General features: G+C 38.7%; 2 protein-coding genes across 9 annotated transcripts in view; one reads left to right on the top strand and one right to left on the bottom strand.

Moving 5' to 3' along the window:
• The window catches only part of tp73 (tumor protein p73), a 25428-nt gene extending 13989 nt beyond the window's left edge, over positions 1-11439 (bottom strand). Inside the window, exons 1-5 of one of the 8 annotated variants that reach the window (XM_005478279.4) lie at positions 8102-8243; positions 7623-7828; positions 7327-7422; positions 6170-6320; positions 162-410 (exon numbers count right to left, since the gene is read on the bottom strand). In XM_005478279.4, the coding sequence (XP_005478336.1) occupies positions 162-410; positions 6170-6320; positions 7327-7385 (459 nt within the window). In that variant the 5' untranslated portion in view covers positions 7386-7422; positions 7623-7828; positions 8102-8243. The other 7 variants (XM_019349660.2, XM_019349662.2, XM_005478281.3 and 4 more) reach the window with 7 other exon arrangements.
• The window catches only part of wrap73 (WD repeat containing, antisense to TP73), a 15985-nt gene continuing 11037 nt past the window's right edge, over positions 10832-15779 (top strand). Inside the window, exons 1-4 of the mRNA XM_003444788.5 lie at positions 10832-10984; positions 11872-11984; positions 12177-12329; positions 13221-13337. Coding sequence (XP_003444836.1) covers positions 11916-11984; positions 12177-12329; positions 13221-13337 — 339 coding nt within the window. The 5' untranslated portion in view covers positions 10832-10984; positions 11872-11915. The remainder of the gene's footprint in view (positions 10985-11871; positions 11985-12176; positions 12330-13220; positions 13338-15779) is intronic.

Here is a 15779-nt window from a genome sequence, read left to right as displayed (position 1 = left end):
CATGTGAACGAGTGTCTTTGTGTGCATGTTTATGTGTGTTCGAGGGAGTTACTTAGTAAGACAGAGAGCTAGAAAGAGTAAGAGAAGCCTGCATGCACAGACATACACCAGCACACATCATAGCCACAACAGTGTGTGTGTGTGTGTGTGTGTATACTCACGGTCCATGTGGCTGACTTGGCTGTGCTGGACTGCTGGAAGGACACCTGGAAGGCATGTGGCCCAGGGTAATCGGTGTTAGAAGGGATGGCAGGGGCAGGCGACAAGCCCTCAAAGGTGGAGTTGGGCTGGGAGTAAGGTGAGGGGGTGGGCACGGCCGACGAAGAGGCGTTTTCGGAGCTGTAGGGGCTGGTGGATGTCGCACGGCTCCCCAGACTCTCCATGCTGCTGCTCAGCAAGTTGTACTGGGACTGTGAAGAAATGAAGAGAAACGGCAATGAGGGAGGTGAAGAGGTAGGGAGGGGAAAAGGCAGAGGGAGGACACAGGTAGAGGTGTCACAGAGACGGGGGCTTAGAGGCTTAAAGGAAGGTCGGGTTACACTTGGAAGGGAGATGTGGGTAGTGCGCGTGATGCACAGTGTGTGTGGGGGCATGCGTAACTATTTTATGATTTATACATAAAAACGACATCAACAGGTGTGTAGAGGTGAATCTGTGAATTGCACTTGTAGTGAGGTCCACACAGTACCTTCCTTGGGGCTATAAGAGACAAGTTGTAAAACACAGGAGTGATCTGCCTAATTGCCTGCCATTCTGTTTTTCTCTCTTCGGTATGACTGAGGAAAAAAAAAGATTTGATGTACTGAACTGTGGTAGTGTCTCGTGTGAGGCCTGCATTTTGTTTTTAAACTCAAAAGCTGCAGTAGAAGGAAAACGGATTAAAAACATATGATTTCAAGAAAGGTCAGAAAACACAAACTGCAGTCCACCACAGTCTACCTCCCGCTCTTCAAAATAAAACAATTTGAACATCAGTGAATAACATGAAACCAATAGATCGTCAGTTGTCTGAGACAGAACAAGAAAAAGTCGGCAGCAAAGAATATTCTGAAAACCAAAAATAATCTTTAGTGTGAAAACACATTCCTGGATCCATCCTTGTTGCCCGCATTGTGCACGTGTCAAACAACTGAAGCTGATGGCAGCTTCCAGTTGAACCGTTTCTATTGCACACACATACACAAAAAAAAACCCTCCAAAACCAAACAAAAACAGAAGCCTTTACCTTCTTCTTCACGTAGTACATCCTCTACTGCTTTGGTCTCATTTGTCAAATCTTCAGTCAGTCAAACGTCCAAACACAGCAAACCAAAGAGAGTGCTGGACCAGAGCCTAACCACAGAGTTCAAGCAAGGTGTGCATCAGTGGACATACCACGCTCACTCACTCACACATAGGCGCATGTACTGCCAGGACAGGCAAGAAAGGTGAGGACTGGTGAGGAGAGAGAGAAACGATAGACTGAGATGAGAGGAGAGAAGCAGAAAGGGAAAGAGGGATGGGAACCCAAAAAATTGTACGACATTCTAATTATGGCATGCCCGGACATAGACGGCAATGCCGGGGTGCATGTACACACATGCTCCAAAACACCTTGTGAAGGCCTGCACTAAGTAAACACTGTCTGGTTTGACAGAGAGAGAGAGAAAGAGAGAGGGAGAGAAAGACAGAGAGAGAGAGAGAGAGAGAGGCAAGAAGAACAGCATATGAAAGGACAAGCGTTCAAGGGTCAGATACCCCCACCACTCAGTCGTACCCCCACAATCAATACAACATTAAATTAGCACAGACTTTTCAAAACTTTGGTAGCCTTAATAAAGAAGGATGAAACTCGCTTAAGTCAAAATCCATCCATGAGCATGTAATTACAGTGAATATTATTAAACAAACTGTTTCATCTAAGGTTGTGTGGGAAGGTGGATTAGGGTAGTAATATTTAATTAGTACAAAAGCAGTTATACCGCTTATAAATTCTCAGACTGGGACTAGTTAAAAAATCTATAAACTATGACTGGAAGTAAGATGAATCTGAGATGAATCTGAATGCACAGGGACATTTATCTGAAGAAGGCAGCCTCTTTTTTTTATTTGAAATCATGTGTCACACGGGAAAGCTGAGTGATCATTTACCTGGCCCACCACTGCACTTCTCCTTTTTCCATTATTGTGTCTTGTTCTATTCACTTTCACCATAAACTGAAACTATATTGGGTCACTTCACCACATGATCGTTCCCCAGGGCTCTTCTACTTATTACTTTAAGTTTGAGCGCTGAAACTTACAAGGACACAACATTTAACAGTTACACAAGGATATGTAAACCTCATGTGTTTCTATGCCATGGTTCAGCAGCTGAAAGCAAAAGCACAGGTCAATGTCCAAGACTTAATGCAAATGAGGATGCATGCATGCATGGGACCTTGGATCCATACATTGACACTAACTTGAGTTTATGTGAGATGGCACCTCACACAGGATACAACTGGGATAAACAGATAAAGAGGGAAAATTAATTGATGCTTAATAGCCATGCAGGCAGTAACTCCCAATCAAATGTCTTAAATGTCTAATCTTACAACAGAAAGAAGCACATTCATAGCATCAACTTAGATGAACGTGTATGCCCTTTTTAAAAAAAAAAAGCATGACAAATATCAGCATTAATGCTTTTATTTGTCTTCTCATGAAAGGTGCATACAAATCACTCTGACATCCCTCTAGTATCTTAGCGCTTACCACCTTTGAAATTTTCCATCTAATAGGTATTATCAAAGGGGCTTTAGAGGCACAAGAGAAGCCCAGGTGTATGTGTCAACAACAGAAAACGCCACACACACCCACGCCTATGCCCCCACATAGACACACACACACACACTGAGAGAGCAAGAGAGACTCACACTCACAGGTGCTTGGTCTTAATACCAAAACTCAATCCATAACAAGTTGAAACAGAGCTAAAACCTCCACTGCAACTATGTGAGTAAATGTGTTTGTGCGATACGATGTGTCTAAGTGTTTACACTTCCCAGCCCAGCAGCGTCTGATGTCCCCTATGGGCAGTCATCCTGGTAGCTGCCACTCAAAGAAAAGTTTTAAAGGCTTAAAACATTTAGTTCAGGCAGCAGCAGCAACCTTCCCCTGTCAAGATGAGTGAAACATAATAGGCTGAGGATAAAGAGACGGTTTCAATCCTAATGACCTGTTTTCAGAGCCACTTACTGAATGAAACAGCTTTCAGCACTTAACAACACAATATCCCAATTATTTATATTTTCCAATTGATATAAGGAAACAGCATGACCAAAAAGAATAACTGTGCTGCATAAATGAATGGTCTGGCATTATATCAAAAGTGAAGCATGTCTAAACGACACCAGCTATGTTAAACAGAGGTGAGTAGAAGTGGAGGTAAAGAGTGGTGTGTGGTGTAAGAAGGTTGCCCTCTATTGGGAATATCTCCAAAGAGCAGGAATAGGATATAAATTTTATTTTCACAGTGATCTGTAGACGCTGTAATTCTCTGTAGAGAATTTTCAAGCAAAAAGTAAATAACATTATTGTTTTGATCAATTTCTAAAACCCAGTGATTAATATTGGAATATAGTGATATGATATGGATGTGTTTGAGAGGTCTGCTTGTGCTTTATCATATAATTTCCATAAAAATCCAGTTTGTCAAAGGAGTGATAAAACTCCATGTCTCCACCAAACTAATCAAATTGTTTTAATTCAAGAACAGCTCCAATTCAAGCACATCTTACACATCCGTGCGTCTTAACAGCATGATGAGTAATGAGCACTGCCATCGACTTGAAAAACAGTTGCTCTACAACGAAAACCAAGCTTCAAACAAAGTAATATGAGATATTCTCCTCTAAGTGTGCAGTTTCCAAATGCAAAAAGGATGGAATATGACCCAACATCAGCAAATTACACTCGTTCACTTACCACATCCAACAGCATCTTAGAGCTTCTAAAAAAATAAGCTGTGTTTCTATGATGTCTCTCATAAGACTCAGTTCAAGGGTGACTGTAATAGCTGAGTTCTCCATTGCTAGGTGAACCTGCTCTAGAGCAGGGCATGATGGAGGGAAAAAAGATGTCCTGCCTCTGTTCTCCACTTGTTTCCCTTACTTTACTGGGCCTTCTCCTTGTTTTGCATCTAACAACAAATCCTTGCTCCACCTCTTTTCTTTCTCTCATGACTATTCATTAACCAGCCTGGCAGGCCCAGGCTTGCCCAGATAAAGATTAGATCTGACCAATACTCCAGATCAGAAGGGGGGAGGAACCCTGAGTGTAGCTAGGAGTTCCTTTTGATTTCATATTGAAAGATCAAGTGGTTGGAGTGAACCATTAGGCAAAATGAGAAGTGTATATTATAATAAATTCTGTAAAAACTGTAAAAGAAACTGTAAGAAAACTGAGAAATGATAAAACTGCTATTGAATCTCTAATCAAGTCAAAACCTTCTTTTTTCTTCAATCACACAGCCTACAATGGGAAATGTATTCAATTAATTTAAAGCTCATTTCTAATATTTTACTCAAAAGACACCATAAGTGAAACATACATTTTAATTTATCAATATTTTGAATCTATTTGTACATTTTTAAGCTCATTTTGAATTTGGTGATAGCAAAACATTGTCAAAAAAGGGAGCAATTAAATAATGGAAAAGCTCTGCAATCTTCATCATCTTATGAATAATCCATAATATTGATGCTGTTTAAGTCTCCCAGAAGTAAATTATTGTTGGAATAAAAATGTATGTCGCACAGTGAGAAACGTGACCCTGTCCTGACCTTTTAATTCTGCAGACATCAAACTGAAAATGTTTTCACAGGACTCTATGAAATCCTTAAATAAGAATGAATGGATCACCAGCAGGTGTGACACCTCTATAAAAGCTTACATTTTGCCTGTGTTCTGCGCTAAATCATTTAGCACAATTCCACAATCTTCCTAAGAGTGGACATTTGTGTAAATTCACCTCAACATTAGAATATAAAAGACTAAAAAAACTTCCCCAAAAAGAGCTACATCTGAAATTCTGCAGACCTCAGGTAACAGTAGAATTAGAAAAGGACCGAACAGGTATGGCAAGTGAGGAATGGTTGCCCAGAGAAAGCCTCTCCCATCTAAGAAGAACATAGCAGCTGTCAAGCACAGTGGTGGCAAAGTGATCATTTGCATTTTTTTTTCTCAGGCACAGAACCTGATTATTTTGCAGTCACTGAATCACCCATACCAAAGTATTCTAGAGTCAAATGTGAGGCCATCTGTCTGATAGCTAAGGCCTTGTTTGAAATTTGGTCATCTAACAATGACCCCAAGCACAGCAGGAAATCTACAACTGATAGGCTCAAAAAGAAAAGAATCAGGTTGTTGTAATGGTCCAGTACAAGTCCAGACTTCAACCAAGTAAATGCTTTGGTGCATAAACAAATGCCTACAAACCTTAATGAGCTGAAGCAAGGCTGTAAAGAAAAGAGGGCCACAATTCCTCCACAGTGATGTGAGAGACTGATAGTAAAAGAAAAAGATTCACAGGACTTTACAGAGTCTTGTTAAAAATGACTGCATTCTTCAAGAAACAACAAAAATGTCTCTCTTTCATCTTGTCATAAATATAAGTTTTAAAGAATTTGCAGTACACTATACTATGTTTTGGTCACTTTTTTAGGTTTCCCAATTGTTTTTTTGTAAATGGGAATGTAAAAAAAAAAAAATGCATTTTTTTCTGTGGATGGTAACCCCAGCAGGTGGATACACCTGCACGGTGTGTGCATGCTTGTAATGTACACACAGACACACCCCAGCCTACAGATGGTTCAGCAGTGGAGCAGCAAGGGGCTGTTGCTTGGTATTTAATGACCATTCTCCACGCACACACACAAACACACACACACATCTCACAGTCCCTAAAGGCCACTCAGAAGGGAAATAGAGAGGGAAAAAGCTGCAGAGGAGAGGGAAACAACACAGAAGGGAATCTCCTCAGCATTGGAGGGAAAATACAAGGAGACAAAAAAAAAAACATTCCTAGATGTGTGCGTGTGTTCTCACAAGATAAACTACCACATCCTATAATGAGAAGAAAAACTTAACAGATTCTACATAAAAGCAAAGCCTGACCACAATGTGTGAGATGAAGTCATTTTCCTACCATAACATTCTCGTTCATGTCTCTCATATGATAGACATCCATGGAGACCTCTGCAGTGCTGTGGTGGTTCCCCGGGTTGCTGGTAGACGGCACTGGTTGTTCACCTGGCTGGCTGCCTGGGGGGAGCTCAAAATAGGTACTGTCTGGCTCTCTGTGAACACACAATGCATATAAGATGATTAATGAAATGTGGGATTTCAAAAAGTAATTATAGCATAAGTGTGTTTTTGTGTCATATAATAGAGAGAATGATATAAAAAGAAGAGTTTGAAAAAAAAGGACTTTTTATCCATGTAAGTCATAGAATACAAGTATACCCTTTATCTCTACAAAGTACTATCATTTTTTTATCCTTTCTTCCTTAAATTTTAACCTAATATGATCCTTTATATTCCTTACAATTATTATTATACAACCTGATTCTTTTCTTTTTGAGCCTTTCAGCTGTAGATTTCCTGCTGTGTGTCTTAAGAAGGAAGACAGCAGGCAAATGTGGGTTTTTCCCCCTTTTCTATTGCTGCTTAGTTTAAAGATTTTGGACTATTTGCTTATCTTTAATTCTTTCAGCACAGTAAAAACGAAATATCTGATAATAAAAAATAATTTTATGCTAATATACTTTTTTCTTAGCAAATTTGTGAAATTTAAAGATATCATCCTACTTGCATAAATAACCTGTCATACAAAATAATAAAATATCATAACACGAGAAATCAAGTCTGAATTCCCATAGTGACAATTTTGTTCTTTTTGTGCGCATTATGCAGTAAGAAAAATCGTCATTTTTTAACCAATACGTATTAAAATACAGCAGTACTTTTTAGCGTTTGCTGAATAATGCACACACAGAGGGAAAAAATGAAATCAACTGTTAGAAAAGGCAAGTATTTATCTTTAGCTGTAGTAAACATGTTTAATAATTTCACTGTGTTATACAGGAAAAAGACGTCACTTTCCTTCATATTATGTATAAAATTGTGCCATTAAAATTACTCACATATTAGGATTTGTCCGTGTAACAAAATAATATTTTAGATAATGGAGAGATATATGATATATTTAACTTGATACACTTACATTTTTAATCAGATCATTATATAATTTGGAAAACATGATGGGAAGTATATCAGTTTTCAGAAGGTAATGTTGACACTCACAGGGAGCTCCACAGGTGTTCAAAGGTGCCTCCCTCTTCAGTAACAGTGGACTGGGACATCTTAGAGGATGGGTAGTCTGGCGAGGGGCAGACCACTCTACAAAGAACACACACAGGCACGGACAGTCACACAAAGATCTCTTTTCTTAATTAAAAATGTAGGGCGGCAGTGACTGAGACAATTACCGAAAAACTGAGTTTTAACTTGAAAAATTAAAAAGTGCAAGTCCAAATATATGGTCGTTTTTTTTCCATGTTAAAAAATATATTAGACAAAAGTTCAAACCACAAACGCACATTCATCCAGGTGTGATCGCACTAATGTAGTCCCACTGAGGTGGCACAAGGTATCTTGGGGCCTGGGCTTGCCCGGGCCTGCCTCACTCATCACCGTCTCACTCCGAGGGGAGGCTGTCCCTCAAAGGCTGAACCTCACATCCTCCGCCTCTGTCTGGAAATAACGCTTGCACTACAACTCGAAAATGTATTCAGACTGGAGTCACCTAAGCAAAAACGCAAGTCAGGATAGCTCTGAGTAGATGCGCATCTGGTTTCCTGAACGAAGAGGTCTTCACGGTTCACAATATTAACGCAACTTTAATCAGAAAACATAGTATCGTCTCTTGTTAAGTTAAAATGATGGCATGATTGTGGAAATTTAGGAAGGTGCTCGTCACATCCCGGCATGTTTGCAGTGTTAAATAAGTATCGAGCTGTCAAAGTTAGCCTCGTTTGCAAAAACCTAGAATAGAAGCATAACCGGACTACAGGCCTACCAGGAAAGGCGATAAGGGGATGTCTTGATTTTCCATTGAGTCTCCAGCTCGATTTGCTGACGAACACATCCAACTGAAAAGCCTGTCGGGCATATTTGGTCCTACAAACGTTTTTTTTGTGGGCCTACCCACTGCTGCCCACCATGGCGCGTCACATCTCCTTAGTAACCCCTCTGCAGGATTGTGGCAAAAACTGTGGCAAAGGTGCAAGGCTGGAGAGATGTAAATTGCAGTACATAAATAAACGCAAATCTTCGGTGTTTTTAGCCAGTGTGGCTGGAGATACAGATTTCAAATTCTACGAATTTAGGAGTTTAAGTTAAATCTGTAAGTCTACTGCACCCTATAGCCTTATCTCCAAGTAACAGAGGTCTTTTCACTTTGGTCTGTACGGAATCGATTGACGATATCCAACCCAGTAAACATCTAAAGTGATGTCATGTGTCCTGAACAAAGGCTGCTTTCCTTAGTTTCCTTACTTTTTGTTTTAACTGTTCTTGTGGCCATTAAGCTTGCGGATTATGCATGGCACAAAAACCAGCGCATTTGGCATTAAAACAATACTGAGGCGCACTGCGCATCTTTAAGAGACCCGCTGCGCGCACACGTAAGTGGACACTTGTAATTTGGAACTGTGGAGCTGCAGCTCAGCTGTGTGGCTTCAGGTTCCCGCTGTTCCCGCGGAGTATGCCGCCGCAGAAACCAGCTCCCACTAGCTCGTCCTTCAGTGCCGCCTTGAAAATCCCAAATCAACCAGTATGTTCGCACAGGGGATCTGACAAAGAACCAATGCGGGACGAGCAGCAGAAAAGACAGCAGCTCCGCTCCCCACTTTGAGAAGCTTAATTGGCATTCCACCTGGACGCATAGCCTACCTCCTTTTCACTTAGCCCGCACCACAGGGAAAAACTTTTTTACACTTAGCCCGTTATTTAACTGATCAAGATAGATAGATAGATAGATACTAAAAGTCGATCATTCAAACCTGAAAAAAAACAAAAAACAAAAACAAAGGTTCAAAATGAAATAGGCCTATTGAATGAAAGTACCGTTGGCACGATTTGGCATGTACTTATTATTGATTTGAACATGATTTTATATACATTTTTATCGTAATTGTCGACTTTTCCAATATAAGAAACATTACCGTTTTATTTCAATAAAACATTGCTAGTAATAGTATCTCCTGACTCTCGCCCTCCTTTTGAATATGACATTGCGCCTCTGTGATATTCACCTGTCTCTATTTTGTATCTCCACTCCAGGGTTACAGCACCCATGACAACACACATACACACACGGTGCCGTCCCAAGGGCCATTTTATTCGGAGAAAAGAGTCTCAATTGAGAATAAATCAATTTTTAAAAATACGGTCTTAGATTCGGTCCTCCTTAGGGCCACGTGAAATATTGAGGATTCATAGCGTTGTCGTGGTTGAAGTAGCATTTGGGTTTCACTCCTTGACCATATTGAAAGTTTTACCTTGAAATGTATCCCAAAAAATTCATAAAGAAATACAAAGATAAAAAGTATAAGTGGGTTACTCAAATCAAATAATAAATTGCAACAAAGGCCTTATAGTCTGCATAGGCTCTGTTTGCTGTACGCTAATGCTTTTTCAAAAGGCCCAGTATTAAATTTAAATCATTATTATTATCATTATTGGTAGCGGGCCTATTATTTGTATTGGCTATTGCCCTAAGAATCAGCCATGTGAAACAGACCATTAGGCTATCCAAACCACGACCTTGATCAACAAAATAACCAAAAGGATTTTAATGTAGACAGTAATATTTTACTTTATTTTTTACATTTCACTCTTACCCATCCTTTGACATTTCTCAATACGTCTTGTGAATAAGCTTCTTTTAAAAGTCAGCCTATGTGTCACATTTTGGGAGGAAAAAATGCTCACAAGTAAAATCCAGACCTGCACCATTTGTAACATATAGCTCATTAAACATTAATAGACGTGAGCCTACCTGAAGGTTATTCTTATTCCAAGCCAAACACCCAGGAAATATGTTGCGTCCAGCAGCTGTCTGTTTATTATCGAACGTGCCGAGAGAGTGACCCTCCATAAAAAATAGCAACAAGGGGAAAAAAATGGAAAAAAATCGATTGACTCAGGTTGATAACAATGACTAGAGTTGATTGACTTTTCTGAGAAGCAATATTAACCGGATTCAAGAGGAAAACTGATTTGCATGCTCTCCAGAGAAGTGTGATCTTTGCTGAGGGTGACCGAGGAGGAGGTGAAGCGTTTTTTGCGCTGGGAGAGCAGGGAGGCGGTAGCGCGGTTTAGCCGCATATAAGCGGGAAAGCTTTGGCTCAACCGGGATATGATGCTGGGGGATAATAAAAATGTGTTAGACTGCCCTTTATACATTCAAGTATATATATATATATATATATATACATACATACATACATACACATATGTATATATACAACTGTAGGATACAATTAAGAACGAAATAAACATGATGGGGAAGAACTTAAGGCAATGAGAGAAATGAAAAAAATGTATAATATTCTAAATTACACTACACGATTAAAAGCCCATACCCCTGTGACGATAATATGATGCTTATAGGTTTGTATTGATTTGGTACAGAAACACACGCTCACAAGCAGTAGGAAACGAGTGAAAATACAATTATAAACTACATTTCCCAGAAGGCAAGAAAACTCTAACAGCAGACGCTGATTGGACAACACCAGTATGTCGTCATGTATTCGTCCAAACAAACCATCAACAATTGAATCAACAGTGTATGCACCCGAAGGCAGTCATGTGGAGAAAAAACTTTTCTGAAGTCTTTCTTGAACTTTTTGCGTTAATCTTTTAAGTGACAAAAACAACTCAATTAACGCTGGAAGTAAGTGTTTGCATTAAACGGTGATATTTGGTCGAAAGCTACCATAGAGTCCTTCGTTGCTAGTAGCATTATATGCTAGCCTTGAGCGAGCTCAGTCATTGGTGACAGCTAGTTAAACATCTAACTTTACCTTAAGCATGTAGTGGTCAGTTCTTATCCACTGGTTAAATAATTTTATACCAACGACAAAAATCGCAGTAAAACACATCGTTCAGACATGCTTCGCTCGACGAATTCGTTTCCTCCAGGTGTTTCTTAAGAGTCAGCTAAACCAAGATAGCTACGAAAATTTCTTTGTTTGTGATGATGCTCGATGTGGGAAAGGATTAAGTCCGTTTTACGCAGCTAAGTAGTTGCCATATAAGTCGAGTTCTTTTCCTGTAGGAAACAGGTTTTTGTGTATTTTCTGCATGCCTATTTTTTGAGGCTTAGTTATTTTCTTGGACCTTTAGCGCCATCACGTGTTAATACCTGCAAACTACGTGAGCTGGCATGAGTGGTACAAATTGCAAATCTTTTGCAGTTGTTTTAGTTAAATTTTATGTATTTGAAAAGGACAATGACGTTTAACATGGTCCCAGTGCGGAGCAGGAAACTGATGTGCTGCACATAGTTTATTGCTAATTTCTAACCCGTGTCCCCTGTTGGGCTTTTATGTTCACAATGCACAGGTTATTATAAAAACATAATAAATTATAACTACAATAAATAAAGTTATGGAAAATATAGTGTAAGAAAAATAGAGAAAAGTTTTTTTGGAAACATATTTCCAAAAGTGTGAATAATAATAAAATAATATTAGCTGAAATTACTACAGCTGATTTACCTTTAACCAACCTTTGACCTTTACCGTAAAAGATTTAATATCTTAATCAATTTCATTTCAGTTGGAAGTGTGCTTCATAGGTGACAAAACAATTGTCACTGTAAGATGAATTTCTCTGAGGTCTTCAAGCAGTCCAATCAGCTTTGTAAAGTTTCCCCAGATGGAAAGTATTTGGTAAGTGTTTGAGTAGTGCAATATGTATTTTTTGTAGTATTTTAATTGTTTTCGGTAGAAAGAACTCTTTTTCATTCCCATTGTTATGTTACCATTACCATTGTTATGTTACCATTAAATTACCTATTTCTATGGATAAGCTGGAAATAGGTAATTTCCTTGCTGATTGTTGTCTTTGGCTTTACTCCTCAGGCTACATGTGTGCAGTACAGGTTAGTGGTGCGAGATGTGAGCACCTTGCAGATTATGCACCTGTATACCTGCCTTGACCAAATATCCCATATGGAGTGGTCCTCTGATTCTCTCTTTATTCTGTGTGCTATGTACAAGAGAGGACTAGTACAGGTAGGTTGAGAGAAAAGTAATGTGGATATCTGACCATTTATGTGCTGTGAATAAAGGTGATCAGTCTGCAAGTTGAACACTGTTCACGATTATACAAATAATTACAAATTCTTATAAATAATGTTGGGTTTTTTTTTTTTGGATCGATAGAAACTGATTATTAAAGTGATGTATGTGGATTTTAGTTGCACAGGCTCTATTTAATCAAACTACTAATAGACCAGTAATGCCACATTCCCTAAATTTAGAAATGATTTAATGACATACAGAAATACTTCTTCAGAACAAATGTTCCGTATCTTCAGTTGTAGTTTTTTGAGATTGTATATTGTACTTTAAATTTTTGGAGGCTTCAGACATGTCCCGTTTAAAGTCTCAATCACATGTACATCCTTCTTTTAGTCTTAAAAATGTATACTAATTAACTTTTTTATACATACATTCTTATTGCTGTTACTTTAAGGACACAGTAGAGTCCACATTAGATGAAGTAGTCTGAGACTGCTTTCAGTGAAACTCACTATTTAGCATTCAAAAAGGTGCAATAACTTTTAATATTCATTATTTCTGTCATTGGATGATCTAGAACCATGCTGTTTATTTTTATTGTGCTTTAACTTCTTTATTTTAGGATGATCAGATAGTGTTCAAAGTGACAGAATTGCAGTAATTATTGTTACTGAAGTGATGTCAGTTTCATGCACATCGTAGCTCAAGTTGCTTACCTTTGAAAGGGTATCCAGTGCCAGTCTTTCATTGTGTCTGATGCGTTCTTACTGTTTGAAATCAAACTGAGAAAGTTAGAGGATGTGTGTAAAGGATGTCATGAGTAATTGCCGTTTGCTGTCCTGGTGTCGCGCTCTGTCTTCCTTCTGACTTTTTTTTTCTCAGGTGTGGTCTCTTGAACAGCCGGACTGGCACTGCAAGATTGATGAGGGTTCAATAGGACTAGTCTCCTCACGCTGGAGTCCAGATGGACGTCACATTCTCAACACCACCGAGTTCCATGTAAGTGTGAAGTTGGTTTGTGCATGTGTGTGTGTGCATTGATGCACATGGAAATGTGTTTTATGCTTGTCTGGTTTCAACTGTTGCTGGCCTGCAAGGAACGGGGGACCTGAAAATAGCCAGACACCAGAGCCTTTCTTGACTGCCCCCTACACCCCCCACCTGCTACATGTATTCAGCCTGATTTCATAGCCGCCCTCCTGTTAGCGTCCTGTCATACATGGGCTTCAAGTACCTCTGGAACACGAGTGCAATGTATATATGCCCTTCCGATGGAGGTCTGGTATTTTGTTTGGCATCAAGTCTATTTAATGATGTTTTATTGGTCATAAAAATACAGTAACTGTAGGCTTACCAACACTGATGGAATAAAACCAACCAGATCAGAAATGCCATACACTAACCAGGAGCAGGTTAAATGAATAACATTAATACTTTATATGGCTGTTACTTTTACTGCCCAAATAAAAAGCCAAGCAGAAATATGTTTTATAAGACAAGAGCCAAAATGCTCATTTCATTTTATTTAAATTCAATTCAATTCAATTTTATTTGTATAGTGCCAAATCACATGAGCAGTTCAAATCACATCAACAGTTGCCTCAAGGCACTTTATAATAATTTCCATCCTTGATGACTATTTGACTATTAGTTGTGGTTCACTTGTAGCTGATAGTAGTACGCTCTAAACATCAGATCCAAGAATACATAGTATGTGGAAATCATCAGTAGTCATGACTGATGGACATTCCTTCACTCCACAATAATGACCTTGCAAAACAGGAGTACATATTTGATACCAGAAATAGCTTATTTTTCTAAGGGGGAAGTACAGATAAAAGTCTTTAAGACTGCATCTTTTATGTTTTATGTCATTACTAAAAATATTTGAAATTTGAAGTAACATGCAGTATGTACATGCACCCACCAAATTCCAGCTGAGGAGATTTTGAGATTGCGCAAGTATATAAAACTAAGTACAAACCAAATAAATTGTCTGTGCCTCCAAATTCCTCTGATATTCTCTCCATAGTAAGCACATGTCGTAAGGGGTGCTGTTAGCAGCTACCCTTGGGGCTTGTGGAATACGACGGAGGCACTGGTGGGCCATGTCTGTAACACTGAACCTGATTCCAGGAATCATTTAACAGGTGTTGTGGTCTAATACACAACTGTGTCTTGTCTGGAGTAGAGTGCAAGGAGTGCAAGTGTCTGTGGTATGTCTGCTTTGTTTCAGTCAGAATCTTATTGATAAATAAAGTTTAAAAAGGAACAGAATTTGAAAGGAATGCATTTTCCTTCCCTAAAGAGCTATGGCATTTGTCTACAGCTTAGTGAATAGACAATCTTAGTGCAGTAATCTTGCATTTGAGCATGTGTGTGGGCAGTTTTGAATGGTTAATATAAACTGTACTCATTTTTCTAATGTTTCTACGTTGAATTGTGAACACATTCCACATAACCTCATTTAAATTGCTTGCTGCCAGTGCCTTGCTGTGATGATTATTGATTCTTGATACTTAATTTTAGTTTCTCTAACAAAATGTCAGCGTTCTTTCTTTCATTTCTCAACTGCACATTTGCCTTTTTAATTAACTTATATGTGGCTATTAGAAAATGAAACTGATGTCGTTACTTTTATTTACATTTTAATCACCTTTTCGTCCAATATCCAAGTGCTGCAAAAAGGTTCTAAAAAACCTTAAAAGCAACTAAAGGAGAAAAGAGGAAAAAAGTTGTATCCATCATTAGGACAAAAAAAAATGATTGTTTTCATTAATTACATGTACTACATAGTTAATATTAAGTTGTTAAGCTTTGCACCTTTTGTGGTATAGCAAAGTGCAGTTTTGGTTCAAATCACAGTCAGAAGGTAAAACTATAAAAGAAAAATTATGCTAGAATAGAAAGAATTGTTGTAGTTTTAGCCTGAAATCAGTCTTATATGGAATTTTTTTGTAGAGCTCATTTTCCTTTATTTTGAAGGCTGTTTTTTGTGAGTTTGTTGGAGTATGTTGTGCTGTACTGATATTGTCACTGGGATCAGGTAGTAGATGAGGTTTCCCATGTCAGTCCCTATCCCTCTTTATGTTGAAACGTCCTTGGGCAAGGAACCCCAAGTTGCTCCTAATATCATACCTTTTTTGTCATATGGCAGCTTTGTGCCATTGGTGTTTTAGTGTTCATTGTAGAACCGCTAAGGCTGAAAGGTCTACCCAGTGCAGATTATTTTATCTTTCTATCAAGACAAGTGAAAATGTAAGTTCAGTCTGAGAATGTTGTATCTATAAATTAATGTTCTATTTTGTTCAAACCAAATCAAACCAAGTAGTTCTGGTAAACAAATCTGAGAAATGAGCCTCAAAAAAACAGACAAGCTCCAAGACAAACAGATGTCAGACCGATTATAATACACTGGCACTTGAGGAAAATATTCTGCAT

This window comes from Oreochromis niloticus, linkage group LG20 (genome assembly GCF_001858045.2).
Source record: "Oreochromis niloticus isolate F11D_XX linkage group LG20, O_niloticus_UMD_NMBU, whole genome shotgun sequence".
Classification (NCBI taxonomy): Eukaryota; Metazoa; Chordata; class Actinopteri; order Cichliformes; family Cichlidae; genus Oreochromis; species Oreochromis niloticus.
The sequence above is the reverse complement of the archived record's forward strand: the minus strand, read 5'-3'. Positions and strand labels throughout refer to the sequence as shown.